The sequence below is a fragment of the Etheostoma spectabile genome, unplaced genomic scaffold, assembly GCF_008692095.1.
Source record: "Etheostoma spectabile isolate EspeVRDwgs_2016 unplaced genomic scaffold, UIUC_Espe_1.0 scaffold403, whole genome shotgun sequence".
In the NCBI taxonomy this organism is placed as follows: Eukaryota; Metazoa; Chordata; class Actinopteri; order Perciformes; family Percidae; genus Etheostoma; species Etheostoma spectabile.
In genome coordinates, this window is record NW_022605603.1 from 324,466 (window position 1) to 341,603 (window position 17,138).

Here is a 17,138-nt window from a genome sequence, read left to right on the forward strand (position 1 = left end):
TCTGCAACATTTTGTCCGTTTTTTAGTTGAAATGTTTTTATTATTTTTTCTTTTGAACGGTATTAGATTGTTTAGTTCCACCCAATTTTGTAACTTTTTTCAGAATTTTTAAATTTTTTAATTTTTTTTTTAACGTTTAGTTGTTTTCCTCCACAATATTTTGTACTGTTTTTAGAATTTAAAATTTTTAAAAAAACTTTTTTGTTAATGTAATTTCCTTTTTTTCGGTTTTGACGTAGTAGTTGGTTTTTATTCCCCAACATTTCGTCGCTTGTTTTGAAAAAAAATGTTTTTGTGGTTGTGGACATTCCTTGGCTAAAGCGTGTGTTAAGTACCGAGGCTAATGATGAGGGTCGTGTACCATAGCAAAACGTGGACCCTCCACCATCCAGGTCGCATTATCCATCAATTAACTAACTTGACTACTACGATTTCACACGTGTGTCAGAACGGGCTGTCGTCACTGCTGTTTTTGGTCACTTTTTGTGATGTATGATGCTTTCTGAGTTTTGTCACTTTTTATAGTGTTTTTTTTGCCTTTAACGTAGTAGTTGTGTTATACCACAACATGTTTGTCATCTTGTTTTCTTTGCAATTTGTGTATCTTTTTTCTTTTTGACGTTATTAGTAGTTTTTCCCCCATATTTGTGTAGGTTGTAGTTGTTTTTTTGAATTTTAATTTTTAATGTTTTTTTTTTTTTTTTTTTGTACGACCTGTAGTAGTCGTTTTCTCCCACAACATTTGTCCTTTAAATGTTTTTTGTTTGAAAATTTTTATTTTTTTTTAACGTATAGTTGTTTTTCCCCAATATTTTGTAAGTTTTTAGAATTTTAAAATTTTTCAAATTTTTTTAATTTTTTTTTAAGTGTAGTCGTTTGTCTCCTACAACATTTTTTGTCACTTTTTGTTATTGAAATGTTTTTTTTTTGTTATTGTTTTTTTTGACGTATTAGTGTTTTTATCCCCCATATTTTTGTTAAGTTTTTTAGACATTTAAATTGTTAAATTTTTTTATTTTATTTTTTGTTAAGTATGTAGTTTTTTCTCCCACACATTTTGTAAGTTTTTTTGTTTGTACTGTTGGTTTCTCCCAACATTTTTGTCACTTTTTTTTTTTTTAGTATCAGTGTTTTTATGCCACAACATTTTGTCACTTTTTTATTTGAAATGTTTTTATTTATTTTCTTTTTGACGTATTAGTTGTTTTTCTCCCCAATATTTTTGTAACTTTTTAGAATTTGTAAATTTTTTTAATTTTTTTTTTAACGTACTTAGTTGGTTTTCTCCCACAAATATTTTTGTAACTTTTTTAGGAATTTTTTTTTTTTTTTTTATTTTTTTTTAAATTTTTTTTTATTTTATTTAAAATTTTTTAAAAAAACATTTTTTTTTAATTATATTTCCTTTTTTCGTTTTGACGTAGTAGTTGTTTTCTTCCCAACATTTCGTCACTTGTTTGAAAAAAATTTTTTTTGGGTTAGTTACATCTTAAAGAGTTGTACAGCAATCATGGTCGTTCCTCAAACTCCCCCTCCACCATACATCTCCCACACTAAAACGTCTTCGTTCCACGCAGAACGGGCTGTCTCACTGTTTTTGTCACTTTTTGATGTTATTGATGCTTTTTACTGACGTTTTTGTCACTTTTTATAGTGTTTTTTTTTTCCTTTTACGTAGTAGTTGTTGTTATCCCACAACTTTGTCTTTTCAGTTTCTGAATTTTTGTATTTCTTTTCTTTTTGACGTATAGTAGTTTCTACCCAATATTTTTGTAAGGTTTTAGAATTTTAAATTTTTTAATTTTTTTTTTTTTTTTTCAACGTAGTAGTCGTTTTCTCCCACAACATTTTGTCACTTTTTATTTGAAATGTTTTTATTTATTTTTCTTTTGACGTTATAGTTGTTTTTCTCCCCCAATATTTGGTAAGTTTTTAGAATTTTTAAATTTTTTAATTTTTTTTTAATTTGTTTAACGTAGTGTTGTCTTCTCCCACAACATTTTTGTCACTTTTTTTTTTTTTTTGTATCAATTGTTTTTCTCCACAACATTTTGTCACTTTTTTTTTTTCTTTGTGTACAGTTATTTTTCCTGCCACACATTTCGTCACTTGTTTGAAAAAAATTGTTGGGTGTAGTTAACTCTTAAAGAGTTGTTACAGCAATCATGGTCGGTCCTCAAAATCCCCCTCCACCATCCATCTCCATCACACTAAATGACCCTCGTTCCACTGCAGAACGGGCTGTCTCCTCTCACATGGCGGCACAAGGCGACCACGTCGAATGCGTCAAGACCTCCTGCGCACAAGGCTCCCGTGGACGACGTGACGTGGACTACCTGACGGCGTTGCACGTGGCGGCTCACTGCGGCCACACGGGTCACCAAACTGCTGCTGGACAAGACGGCAACCCCAACGCCAGGGCGGGTACGGTAACCTCGTGTTGTCTTCCAGTCCACGGGACACTGTTCTGGTCTTCTGGGACCAAATTTAAAATACAAACCTTTTTTTTTTGGAAATTTTGGTTGTTTCATTAATGTTTTTGGAAGCTTTTCTGAACATTTTGTCACTTCATTTGAAGTTTTTTGAAGTATCGGTTGTTTTTCCTCCAGCACCATTGCACTTTCAAAAAAAAAAAATTATCGTCTTTTTTTTCTTCCCTTTTGACATGGCTGTTGCTATTCTCCCGCAACATTTTGGTCACTTTTTGAATTTTTTTTCCCACAATGTAAACGTATTAGTTGTTTTTCTCACGACATTTTCGTCACTTTTTTGAATTTTCTTAATTTTTTATTTTTGATTGAGTTAGTGTTTTCTCCCGCAACATTTTCGTCACTTTTAATATTTTTTTAATATATATTTTTTTCCTTTTCTATCGTATTTTCGTTTCTCCCAAACATTCCGTCACTTTTTTTTGAATTTTTCTCTTTTTTTTGCACTGGTTTTTTACGTATTAGATGTTTTTCTCCAACGGCATTTTCGTGCACTTTTTTTAATTTTTGCTTTCACTTTTTTATTTTTTTTTTTTATTTGACGAATTAGTGTTTTCTCGAACAACTTTGTCACTTTTTAAGGAATTTTTTAAATATTTGTTTTCCTTTTTGAGTATGTCGTTTTTTCTCCCCCAACACATTTTCGTCCCTTTTTTTTTTGAATTTTCTCTTTTTTTTTGCCTGTTTTTTACGTATATAGTTGTTGTTTTCAGTAAAAATGATCCCTTTTTTACTGCGAAAGAGCGTTGCATGGAACATCCATGTATTTTTGTGACAATGTGGTTGAAAGAAAACCCCCAAATTTTGATATGGAAGCTTTTTGAAAATGGGTCAAATTTGACTAGAGGACAACCAGGAGGTGTTAAAAATTTTTTAGCAATCGCCTGTGGAAGATACCCATCAAGTGACAGATTAGTCAAGGATTACAGTGGGGCTCAACTGTTTGGGCACTCAGTGAAAAGATGTATTAATGTGCATAATGAAAGCGAGAAAAGATGGAAAAAATCTCAAAAGGCATCAAACGGCGATTAAAAAATGTGTAGAATACATCGCAAAGGTAGATTTTATTTCCATCATTTACACTTTCAAAATAACAGAAAACAAAAAAAGTGGCGTCTGCAAAAATTTGGGCTATGCACGAATACAATTAATATTACATGGCTTTGGAGATTTTTCCATCTTTTCTTGGCTTCTTTATGCACTTTAATACAACTTTTACCTGGGGTGCCCAAAACTTTCAAGCCCCACAGTATATATATTATATATATATATATATATATATAATATATATATATATATATATATAATATATTATATATATATCTATATATATAAATGAGAGGGTTTAAAGACAAAAGACTATTGGGTCCTGGTTCATCCTTTACTGTACTTTATCTGTGTGTGTGTGTGTTGTGTGTGTGTTGTGTGTGTGTGTGTGCGTGCGTGGTGTGTGTGTGTGTGTGTGTGTGTGTGTGTGGTGTGTGTGTTGCCTGGTGCGGAGTGCGTGCGGTGTGTGTGTGTGTGTGTGTGTGTCCCGTTCCCCCAACAGAACGGCTTCACTCCGCGACACGCCTGTAAGAAGAACCGAGTGAAAGTGATGGAGCTGCTGGTGAAATACGGAGCCTCCATCCAGGCCATACGAGGTACGTTCGCACCCCCCGAGGGACACCCAAATCTGCACAAAAGTGGGCTTTCAAACTACTGGGCTTTCCACATGGACTACCAAAGAGCTGCTCTACTCAGATAGCACAGCTACTGTCCAGTTATGACGAGCAGCAGAAATGTGTTTTCAGGAACAACAGGACAACAACGAGTTGCAAATGTGGTGCAAGTGGAGTGTGCAAGGCAGCGAGGCACAGTAGGGGGGACGAAGAAAGTCCGGGGGCCGGGGAGGGGTGGGGGGGGGGGGGGGGGGGGGGGGGGTGGAGGCCGTGGAGTGATGTCAGTGCATATGGGAGTTAGGGGGGTTTATGGTTTTGGGTTGATAAGCTCTCTTGAGTTATTCTATATGATTAATATCTCACGCTACTGGTCTTGGCTGCTTCCGTCCCGTGTCCAGTCGGACTGACCCCCATCCAGTGGCGGCCTTCATGGGTCACCTGACATCGTGCTGCTGCTGCTGCAGAAACGGCGCTCGTCCGACGTCAGCAACATCGTGAGTGACGGGAAATCCCGCCAATCCCAGAGGGAGGAAAACGGTCTGGAATATTACAGTGACTCGACTACGAGTGGAATCGTTTTATTATTACATGAGAGGAAAAAAGAAAAAGTTACACACTGACATTTTTTGGGAGGTTTTTTCATGGAAAGTTTCATACCAATAAATCAAAAAATCCTCAAAAGTTTTGCATGTTTTTGCGTTTGAGAGCGTTGTTTTTAGACAACCCATTTTTTGATGAATATTGTTTATTTTTCTAACTGATATACATATTTGGGAGTTTAAAAAAAATTATTTTGAGATGATTTAACGTTTGAGAGAAACACATTTTTTGGGAGAATTTTTACATATTTCAAAGTTAAAAAATATATTTTGAGAGATTTTACTTTTTGAGAGAAACTGTTTTTTTTTAGAGGAATTTTTACATATTTCATATTTCATTTGCATATATTTAAAAAATATTTTCAGAGGGATTTTATGTTTTGAGAGAAACACATTTTTTGGGAGAATTTGTACATATTTCAGAGTTTAAAAAACATTTTGAGAGAGATTTTACTTTTTGAAAGAAACTGGGTTTTTTTTAGAGAAGTTGTACAATTTCATATTAATATTTTATATTTAAATATATTTAGAGGGATTTATGTTTTGAGAGAAACACCATTTTTTGGGAGAATTTAAAAAAACTTAGAAGAGATTTTGACTTTTTGAGAGAAAAACTACTTTTTTGAGAATGTTTACTATTTCATATTTCAATATTTCATATATTTAAAATATATTTTGAGAGAGATTTAGGTTTTGAGAGAAACACATTTTTTTGGAGAATTAATATTTCATATTTCATATTTGAGATTTAAAATATATTTTGAGAGAGATTTTATTTTTGAAAGAAACTGGTTTTTTTAGAGAATTTTTACATATTTCAGTTTATATATATTTAAAATATTGTTGAGAGAGATTTTACTTTTTGAAGAAACTGGGTTTTTTTTAGAGAATTTTACATATTTCATTTCAATATTTCATATATTTACATATATTTAGAGGATTTATTTTGGAGAGAAACTTTTTTTAGAAATTTTTACAATTCAGAGTTTAAAAAGATATATTTGAGAGGATTTTAGCTTTTTGAGAGAAACCTGGTTTTTTTTAGAGAATTTTTACAATTTCATATTTCATACTTTCATATATTAAATATATTTGAAGGGATTTTATTTTGAGAGAAACCATTGTTTGAGAGAATTTTACATATTCGAGTTTTAAATCATATACTTTAAGATAAGATTTCTGGAGTTTTGAGAAGAAAAACTTATTTTTTTGAGAATTTTACATATTTCATATTTCAATATTTCATATATTTAAAATATATTTAGAGAGATTTTACGTTTTGAGAGAAACCCTTTTTTTTGGAGATTGTAATATTAGAGTTAAAATTTTAGAGAGATTTTACTTTTTGAAGAAACTGGTTTTTACCGGAAGTATTTTACATATTTCATATTTCAATATTTATATTAATATATTTTATGAGGGATTTTATGTTTTTGAGAGAAACACATTTTGTGGAGAATTTTTAAACAGATTTTAGAGAAGATTTTGACTTTTGAGAGAAAAACTTATTTTTTAGAGAATGTATATTCAATTTCTAATTTAATATTTAAAATATATTTTGAGAGGGATTTTATGTTTTGAGAGAACACATTTTTTGGAGAATTTTTACATATTTGAGAGTTTAAAAATAATTTTAGGAATTTACTTTTGAAGAAACTGGGTGTTTTTTATGAGAATTTGTACATTCATATTTCTATTCATATATTTAAAAAATTTTGAGAGAGATTTATTTTTGAGAGAAATATTTTTTTGGAGAATTTAATATTCATATTTCAATATTTGAATTAAAATATATTGAGAGAGATTACTTTTTGAGAGAAACTGGGTTTTGTTAGAGATTTTACATATTTTTTTCAATATTTCAATAAAATATATTTGAGAGAGATTTATGTTTTGAGAGACACATTTTTTTGTGAGAATTTTACATTAAGTTTAAAAAATATTTTGGAGAGATTTTACTTTTGAAAGAAAAACTGGTTTTTAGGAATTTTACGAATTTCATATTTTCAATATTTCAGATTTAAAATATGTTTTGAGAGGGATTTATGTTTTGAGAGAAACACTTTTTTTTTGGAGAAATTTGTGACATATTTCAGAGTTTAAAAAAACATTACTTAGGGGGGGGGGGGGAAATATTTTGAATAGACTGGGTTTTGAGAGAAGAATTTTTTTTCGGATAGTTACAATATTTCATATATTTAAAATATATTTCGAGAGGGATTTTAGTTTGGAGCAGAAACACATTTTTGGGATTTTACATTGAAGTTAAAAAAAACCTTGTAAGAAAGATTTGTGAATTTGTTGAGAGAAAAACTTATTTTGAGAAGGCTTTACATGAATTCATATTCAAATATTCATTTATTTAAAATATATGTATGAGGGATTTTTGTTTGAGAGAAACACATTTTTGAGGAGAATTTGTACATATTTAGAGTTTAAAAAATATTTTGAGAGGATTTTACTTTTTGAAAGGAAAATGGGTTGTTTTTAGCAGAATTGTAAAATTTTCATATTCCAATATTGTCATATATTAAAAATAGGATTTTAGAGGATGTTTATTTTTGAGAGAACACGGATTTTTGTTAGGAGAATTTTATATCAATTAAATATTCATATCATAAACATGTTGAGAGATTCTTATTGAGAAAACTGTATTTTTTGAGGAATTGTTGACATATTGCAATTTACAATTTTCATGATTAAAAATATATTGACGAGGGCTTTTATGTTTTGAGAGAAACACATTTTTTGAGAGAATTTTGATCTATTGGAGAGTTTAAAAATATATTTGAGAGACGATTTTACTTTGTGAAAGAACGGTTTTTTTGTAGATGAATTTTTACATATTTCATATTTCAATATTTATATATTAAAAATAATATGTTGAGACGGATCTTTACTTTTGTGAGCGAAACTGGGTTTTGTTTAGAGGAATTTTACATATTTCATTATAATTATTTCATATTTAAAAATCTATGTGAGAGGCGATTTACTTTTGAGAGAAACTGGGTTTTTTTAGAAGAATTTTACTATTTCATATTCAACTATTCATATATTTAAAACCTATATTTTGAGAGAGATTTTATGTTTGTGAGATGGAAACACATTTTTCTTGAGGAATTTTTACATATTTGGGTTTATAAAAATATAGTTTGAGAGGATTTACTTTTGAAAGAAACTGGGTTTTTTTAGGAAGTTTTACATATTTCATATTCAAATATTCATATTTAAAAATATGTTTGAGAGGGATTTCTGTTTTGAGAGAACACTCTTTTTTGGAGAAGTTTTCATATTTCAGAGTTTAAAAAAACTTTTAGAAAGATTTGACTTTTGAGAGGAAAATTATCTGTGTTAGAGAGATGTTGTACATTATTTCATATTTCTATATTTAAAATATACTTTGAGAGGATTTTATGTTTTGAGAAGAAACACAATTTTTTTGAGGAGAATTTTTACATATTTGAGAGTTTTAAAAATCTATTTTGAGAGACGTTTTACTTTTGAAAGAAACTGGGTTTTTAGGAATTTGTAATATTCAGCGAATTAAAAATGATTTTGAGAGAGATTTTATGTTTGCAGAGGAAAACTGTTTGTTTTGAGAATTGTACATTATTTCAGAGGTTGTCAAAAAAATAAGTTTTTCTCTCAAAAAGTCAAAATCTTTCTTAAAAGTTTTTTTAAATTCTCCCAAAAAATGTGTTTCTCTCAAAACATAAAATCCCTCTAAAATATATTTTAAATATAAAATATTGAAATATGAAATATGTAAAACTTCTCTAAAAAAACCCAGTTTCTTTCAAAAAGTAAAATCTCTCTCAAAATGTTTTTTTAAACTCTGAAATATGTACAAATTCTCCCAAAAAAATGTGTTTCTCTCAAAACATAAAATCCCTCTGAAAATATATTTTAAATATATGAAATATTGAAATATGAAATATGTAAAAATTCTCTAAAAAAAAAACCAGTTTCTCTCAAAAAGTAAAATCTCTCTCAAAATATATTTTTTAACTTTGAAATATGTAAAAATTCTCCCAAAAAATGTGTTTCTCTCAAACGTAAAATCTATCTCAAAATAATTTTTTTTAAACTCCCAAATATGTATATTCAGTTAGAAAAACAAATTATCTCAAAAAAATTGGGTTTGTCTCAAAACAAACGCTCTCAAACGCAAAACATGCAAAAACTATTTTGAGAGATTTTTTGATTTATTGGTATGAAAACTTTCCATGAAAAACCTCCCAAAAAAATGTCAGTGTGATAACTTTTTCTTTTTTTCCTCTCATGTAATAAATAAAACGATTCCAGCTCCGTAGTCGACGTCACTGTAATATTTCCAGACACGTTTTCTCCCTCTGGGATTGGCGGGATTCCCGTCACTCACGATGTTGCTGACGTCGGACGAGGCGCCGTTCTGCAGCAGCAGCAGCACGATGTTCAGGTGACCCATGAAGGCCGCCACGTGGATGGGGGTCAGTCCGGACTGGACACGGGGGACGGAAGCAGACCAAGACCAGTAGCGTGAGATATTAATCATATAGAACATATACTCAAGGAGAGCTTATCAAACCCAAAAACCATAACCCCCCTAACTCCCATATGCACTGACATCACTCCACTGCCTACACCCCCCCCCCCCCCACCCCCTCCACCCCCTCCACCCCTCCCCCGGCCCCCGGACTTTCTTCGTCCCCCCTACTGTGCCTCGCTGCCTTGCACTACTCCACTTGCACCACTTTGCAACTCGTTGTTGTCCTGTTGTCCTGAAAACACATTTCTGCTGCTCTTCATAACTGGGACAGTAGCTAGTGCTATCTGGAGTAGAGCAGCTCTTTGGTAGTCCATGTGGAAAAGCCCAGTAGGTTGAAAGCCCACGTTTGTGCAGATTTGGGTGTCCCTCGGGGGGGTGCGAGACGTACCTCTGTAATGGCCTGGATGAGGCTCCGTATTTCACCAGCAGCTCCATCACTTTCACTCGGTTCTTCTTACAGGCGATGTGCAGCGTAGTGAAGCCGTTCTGTTGGGGGAACGGGACACACACACACACCACACACACCACGCACGTACACGCACGCAGGCACGCCACACACACACACACCACACACACACACACACCACACACACACACACGCACGCACACACACACACACACACACACACACACACACACACACAGATAAAGTAAAGTAAAGGATGAACCCAGGACCCAATAGTCTTTTGTCTTTAAAACCTGCTCAGTTTATATATATATATATATATATATATATATATATATATATATATATATATATATATATATATATATATATATATATATATAACTATATATATATACTGTGGGGCTTGAAAGTTTGGGCACCCCAGGTAAAAAGTTGTATTAAAGTGCATAAAGAAGCCAAGAAAAGATGGAAAAATCTCCAAAAGCCATGTAATATATAATATTGTATTCGTGCAATATGCCCAAATTTTTGCAGACGCCACTTTTTTTGTTTTCTGTTATTTTGAAAGTGTAAATGATGGAAATAAAAATCTAACTCTTTGCGATGTATTATACACATTTTTTAATCAGCCGTTTGATGCCTTTTGGAGATTTTTCCATCTTTTCTCGGCTTCATTATGCACATTAATACAATCTTTTCACCTGAGGTGCCCAAACATTTGAGCCCCACTGTATACTTGACTAATCTGTCATCTTGATGGGTATCTTTCCACAGCGTGATTGCTAAAAAAATTTTAACCTCCTGGTTGTCCTCGAGTCAAATTTGACCCATTTTCAAAAAGCTTCCATATCATAAATTTTGGGTTTTCTTTCAACCACATTGTCAAAAAATAACATGGATGGTTCCATGCAACGCTCTTCGCAAGTAAAATAAGGGATCAGTTTACTGAGAAAAACAACTAATACGTAAAAAACAGGCAAAAAAAAGAGAAAAATTCAAAAAAAAAAGTGACGAAAATGTTGGGGGAGAAAAACGACAAATACGTCAAAAAGGGAAAAAAAACATTTTTTTTTTAATTCTTAAAAAGAGACAAATGTTCCGGGAGAAAACAACAAATACGAAAATAAAAAAAAATATTTAAAAAATTCTTAAAAAGTGACAAATGTTGCGGGAGAAAAACAACTAATACGTCAAATAAAAAATAAAAAAATAAAAAATAAAGAAAATTAAAAAAAGTGACGAAAATGCCGTTGGAGAAAAACATCTAATACGTAAAAAACAGGCAAAAAAAAGAGAAAAATTCAAAAAAAAAGTGACGGAAATGTTGGGGGAGAAAAACGACAAATACGTAAAAAAGGAAAAAATATATATTAAAAAAATATTAAAAAGTGACGAAAATGTTGCGGGAGAAAAACAACTAATACGTCAAATAAAAAAATAAAAAATTAAGAAAATTCAAAATAGTGACGAAAATGTCGTTGGAGAAAAACAACTAATACGTTACATTGTGGAAAAAAAATTCAAAAAAAGTGACAAAAATGTTGCGGGAGAATAGCAACAGCCATGTCAAAAGGGAAGAAAAAAAGACGATAATTTTTTTTTTTTTGAAAGTGACAAATGGTGCTGGAGGAAAAACAACCGATACGTCCAAAAAAACTTCAAATGAAGTGACAAAAATGTCAAGAAAAAGCTTCCAAAAACATTAATGAAAGCAACAAAAGTGTCCAAAAAAAAAAAGGTTTGTATTTTAAATTTGGTCCCAGAAGACCAGAAAGTGTCCCGGTGGACTGGAAGACAACACGAGGGTTAACCGTACCAGCGCCCTGGCGTTGGGGTTGGCCCTCTTGTCCAGCAGCAGTTTGGTGACCCGGTAGTGGCCGCAGTGAGCCGCCACGTGCAACGCCGTCAGGTAGTCCAGCGTCACGTCGTCCACGGGAGCCTTGTGCTGCAGGAGGTGCTTGACGCATTCGACGTGGTCGCCTTGTGCCGCCATGTGGAGAGGAGACAGCCCGTTCTGCAGTGGGAACGAGAGGTCATTTAGTGTGATGGAGATGGATGGTGGAGGGGGAGTTTGAGGAACGACCATGATTGCTGTAACAACTCTTTAAGAGTGTAACTAACACCAACAATTTTTTTTTCAAAACAAGTGACGAAAATGTTGTGGCAGAAAAATAACTGATACTAAAAAAAAAAAAAAAGACAAAATGTTGTGGGAGAAAAACAATTGATACAAAAATAAAAAAAGTGACAAATGTTGTGGAGAAAAAAACAAAACAAAACTATACTAAAAAAATTAAAAAAAATTAAAAAATTTAAATTAAAAAACTTAAAAAAATATTGGGGGAGAAAAACAACTAATACTCAAAAGAAAATAAATAAAAACATTTCAAATAAAAAAGTGACAAAATGTTGTGGGAGAAAAACGACTACTACGTTGAAAAAAAAAAAAAAAAAAATTAAAAAATTTAAATTACAAAAACACTTACAAAAATATGGGGGGGAAAAACTACTAATACGTCAAAAGAAAAAGAAATACAAAAATTCAAAGAAAACAAGAGACAAAAATGTTGTGGGATAAAAACAACTACTACGTTAAAAGGAAAAAAAACAATATAAAAAAAAGTGACAAAACCGTCAGTAAAACATCAATACATCAAAAAAAGTGACAAACCAGTGAGACAGCCCGTTCTGCAGGGAACGAGAGGTCATTTAGTGTGATGGAAGATGGATGGAGGGGGAGTTTGAGAACGACCATGATTGCTGTAACAACTCTTTAGAGTGTACTACACCCAAAAAATGTTTTTTCAAAACAAGTGACGAAAATGTTGGGGAAGAAAAACAACTACTACGTCAACACGGAAAAAAGGAAATATAATTAACAAAAAGTTTTTTTAAAAATTTTAAATTCTAAAAAGTTACAAAAATATTGTGGGAGAAAAACAACTAATACGTCAAAAGAAAAAATAAATAAAAACATTTCAAATAAAAAAAGTGACAAAAATTTTGTGGCAGAAAAACAACTGATACTAAACAAAAAAAAAAAGGACAAAAATGTTGTGGGAGAAAACAACTGATACAAAAAAAAAAAAGTGACAAAAATGTTGTGGGAGAAAACAACTACTACGTTAAACAAAAAATTTAAAAAAATTTAAAAATTTATATCTAAAAATTTCAAAAATATTGGGGGAGAAAAACAACTAAACGTCAAAAAGAAAAAAATAAATAAAACATTTCAAATAAAAAAGTGACAAAATGTTGTGGGAGAAAAAACGACACTACGTTGAAAAAAAAAAAAATTAAAAATTTAAAATTCAAAAACACTTACAAAAATATTGGGGGAGAAAAACTACTAATACGTCAAAGAAAAAAGAAATACAAAAATTTCAAAGAAAAACAAGGACAAAAATGTTGTGGGATAAAAACACTACTACGTTAAAAGGAAAAAAAAACTATAAAAAAGTGACAAAAACGTCAGTAAAAAGCATCAATAACATCAAAAAAAGTGACAAAAACATGAGAACAGCCCGTTCTGCAGGGGGAACGAGAGGTCATTTAGTGTGATGGAGATGGATGGTGGAGGGGGATTTGAGGAACGACCATGATTGCTGTAACAACTCTTTAAGAGTGTAACTAACACCAAAAAAATGTTTTTTTCAAAACAAGTACGAAATGTTGGGGAAGAAAAACACTACTACGTCAAAACGGAAAAAAGGAATATAATTAACCAAAAAATTTTTTTAAAAATTTTAAATTCAAAAAAGTTACAAAAATATTGTGGGAGAAAAACAACTAATACGTCAAAAAGAAAAAATAAATAAAAAATTTCAAAAAAAAAGTGACAAAATGTTTGGCAGAAAAACAACTGATACTAAAAAAAAAAAAAAAAAGTGACAAAATGTTGTGGAGAAAACAACTGATACAAAAAAAAAAGTGACAAAATGGTGTGGAGAAAACAACTACTACGTTAAACAAAAAATTTAAAAAAAATTTAAAAAATTTAAAATTCTAAAAAATTTACAAAAATATTGGGGGAGAAAAACAACTAATACGTCAAAAAGAAAAAATAAATAAAAACATTTCAAATAAAAAAGTGACAAAAATGTTGTGGGAGAAAAACGACTACTACGTTGAAAAAAAAAAAAAAAAATTAAAAAAATTTAAAATTCAAAAAACACTTACAAAAATATTGGGGGAGAAAAACTACTAATACGTCAAAAAGAAAAAAGAAATACAAAAATTTCAAAGAAAAACAAGAGACAAAAATGTTGTGGGATAAAAACAACTACTACGTTAAAAGGAAAAAAAAAACACTATAAAAAAAGTGACAAAAACGTCAGTAAAAAGCATCAATAACATCAAAAAAAGTGACAAAAACAGTGAGACAGCCCGTTCTGCAGTGGGAACGAGAGGTCATTTAGTGTGATGGAGATGGATGGTGGAGGGGGAGTTTGAGGAACGACCATGATTGCTGTAACAACTCTTTAAGAGTGTAACTAACACCAAAAAAATGTTTTTTCAAAACAAGTGACGAAAATGTTGGGGAAGAAAAACAACTACTACGTCAAAACGGAAAAAAAGGAAATATAATTAACAAAAAAGTTTTTTTAAAAATTTTAAATTCTAAAAAAGTTACAAAAATATTGTGGGAGAAAAACAACTAATACGTCAAAAAGAAAAAATAAATAAAAACATTTCAAATAAAAAAAGTGACAAAAATGTTGTGGCAGAAAAACAACTGATACTAAAAAAAAAAAAAAAAAAGTGACAAAAATGTTGTGGGAGAAAACAACTGATCCAAAAAAAAAAGTGACAAAAATGTTGTGGAGAAAACAACTACTACTTTAAACAAAAATTTAAAAAAAATTTAAAAAATTTAAAATTCTAAAAAATTTACAAAATATGGGGGAGAAAAACACTAATACGTCAAAAAAGAAAAAATAAATAAAAAACATTTCAAATAAAAAAGGTGACAAAATGTTGTGGGAAAAAACGACTACTACGTTGAAAAAAAAAAAAAAAAAAATTAAAAAAATTTAAAATTCAAAAAACACTTACAAAATATTGGGGGAGAAAAACTACTAATACGTCAAAAGAAAAGAAACAAAAATTTCAAAGAAAACAAGATACAAAATGTTTGGGATATAAACCAACTACTACGTTAAAAGGAAAAAAAAAACCTATAAAAAAAGTGACAAAAACGTCAGTAAAAAGCATCAATACATCAAAAAAGTGACAAAAAACAGTGAGACAAGCCCGTTCTGCAGTGGGAACGAGAGGTCTTTAGTGTGATGAGATGGTGGTGGGGGGAGTTTGAGGAACGACCCTGTGCTGTAACAACTCTTAAGAGTGTAACTAACACCAAAAAAATTTTTTTTCAAAACAAGTGACGAAAATGTTGGGGAAGAAAAACAACTACACGTCAAAACGGAAAAAAAGGAAATATAATTAACAAAAAAGTTTTTTAAAAAATTTTAAATTCTAAAAAAGTTCCAAAATATTGTGGAGAAAACAACTAATACGTCAAAAAGAAAAAATAAATAAACATTTCAAATAAAAAAAGTGACAAAATGTTGTGGCAGAAAAACAACTGATACTAAAAAAAAAAAAAAAAAAAAGTGACAAAATGTTGTGGGGAAAAACAACTACACGTTAAACAAAAAATAAATAAAAAAATTTAAAAAATTTAAAATTCTAAAAAACTTACAAAAATATTGGGGAGAAAAACACTAATACGTCAAAAAAAACAAAAAAAAACATTTCAAATAAAAAGTGACAAAAATGTAGGAGAAAAACGACTACTACGTTAAAAAAAATTTAAAAAAAATTTAAAAAATTTAAAATTCTAAAAAACTTCACAAAATATTGGGGAGAAAAACAACTAATACGTCAAAAGAAAAATAAATAAAACATTTCAATAAAAAAGTGACAAAAATGTTGTGGGAGAAAAACGACTACTACGTTGAAAAAAAAAAAAAAAAAAAATTAAAAAATTAAATTCAAAAAACACAAAAATATGGGGGAGAAACACTAATACGTCAAAAAGAAAAAAGAAATACAAAAATTTCAAAGAAAAACAAGAGACAAAAATGTTGTGGGATAAAAACAACTACTACGTTAAAAGGAAAAAAAAAACACTATAAAAAAAAGTGACAAAAACGTCAGTAAAAAGCATCAATAACATCAAAAAAAGTGACAAAAACAGTGAGACAGCCCGTTCTGCAGTGGGAACGAGAGGTCATTTAGTGTGATGGAGATGGATGGTGGAGGGGGAGTTTGAGGAGGGACCATGATTGCTGTAACAACTCTTTATGAGTAACTAACACCTAGTTTGCAACTAGCAGGTGGAAAATCAAAGCAACAAGAACTTTAGACTTAGTCAAGGGGACACAAATACAACTTCAACTTTCAATTTTACAACCAAAAGAAGATGGGAGATGTTAATAAAATACAGGCAGCAAGTACTTGTTACTTAGTACGCAGACTGGAAGAAAAACACTAAGAGTAACAGAGCTATGCTAGGGTTGTCAGAGGTGCAAAACTGTGATTTTGAAGAACTCTTATTTCACTTTTAAGTTCTCATTTAGGAGTTTAGGATCCCATAATAAAGTTGACTAAAAAGAGGAATAAAAAAATCAATTTTTGAAAATTGATCTTAATGCCTTAATTAACAAAATTAGGAAAAATCCAACCTTTTAAGGACACCAATTTTCTTTGTGAATGAATAATGCATTGTAAATAAATAAATGTTCTTCCTTAAAATACAGGGGGCATTACTATACCCCCCCCCCCCCTATGTTAAATTCCCATAGAGACAGGCAGATTTTTATTATTAAAGGCCAGTTATTTCATGGATCAGGATACTATGCATCCTGATAAAGTCCTTAATGGTTGGATTTTACCTCATTTTTTAATTAAGGCATTCGTATAAATTTCCAAAACATGATTTTTTTTCAACTTAAGCATGGACATGTAAACTTATGAGCACCACTGTATGTGTTGTTCCTTGTTATTTAGCACCCCTAACATTGATCAACACACCCAGGAGTCATCTGGTTTTTGTAGTAGGTAATAGTTCTTGGTCGCACAATGAAGCTGTTCAAAGCCTTATGAACCACATCCTGGTACAGTTTTTTACTTCTCACTTGATGTATAACCTCAGTAAATTTCTTTATAATGAGTTTATGGTCTCAATCACTACTTTCAAGACGTTCCCTCATTAGCATTTAACTTAGCACAGTGCCATTGCAACTGTCAGTTCCCGATGTTAGCTTTATTGTGGAGTGCCTCAAAGATGTATACTTGGGCCACTCATATTTCTCATCAATATAAATGACTTGGCTTGGATGTCTGATTCTGCATTCCTGTTTGCTGATGATGAGGAAAAGCGTTTCTCTCAAAACCTAAAATCTCTCTCAAAATATTTCTTTGAACTCCCAAATATATATATATATA

General features: G+C 30.9%; 1 protein-coding gene across 1 annotated transcript in view; it reads right to left on the bottom strand.

Moving 5' to 3' along the window:
- LOC116686617 (ankyrin-2-like) overlaps positions 1 to 17,138 on the bottom strand; it is a 158,017-nt gene that overhangs the window by 86,114 nt on the left and 54,765 nt on the right. The window contains 4 exon segments of the mRNA XM_032511638.1: positions 9,131 to 9,229; positions 9,666 to 9,685; positions 9,688 to 9,763; positions 11,503 to 11,700. Coding sequence (XP_032367529.1) covers positions 9,131 to 9,229; positions 9,666 to 9,685; positions 9,688 to 9,763; positions 11,503 to 11,700 — 393 coding nt within the window.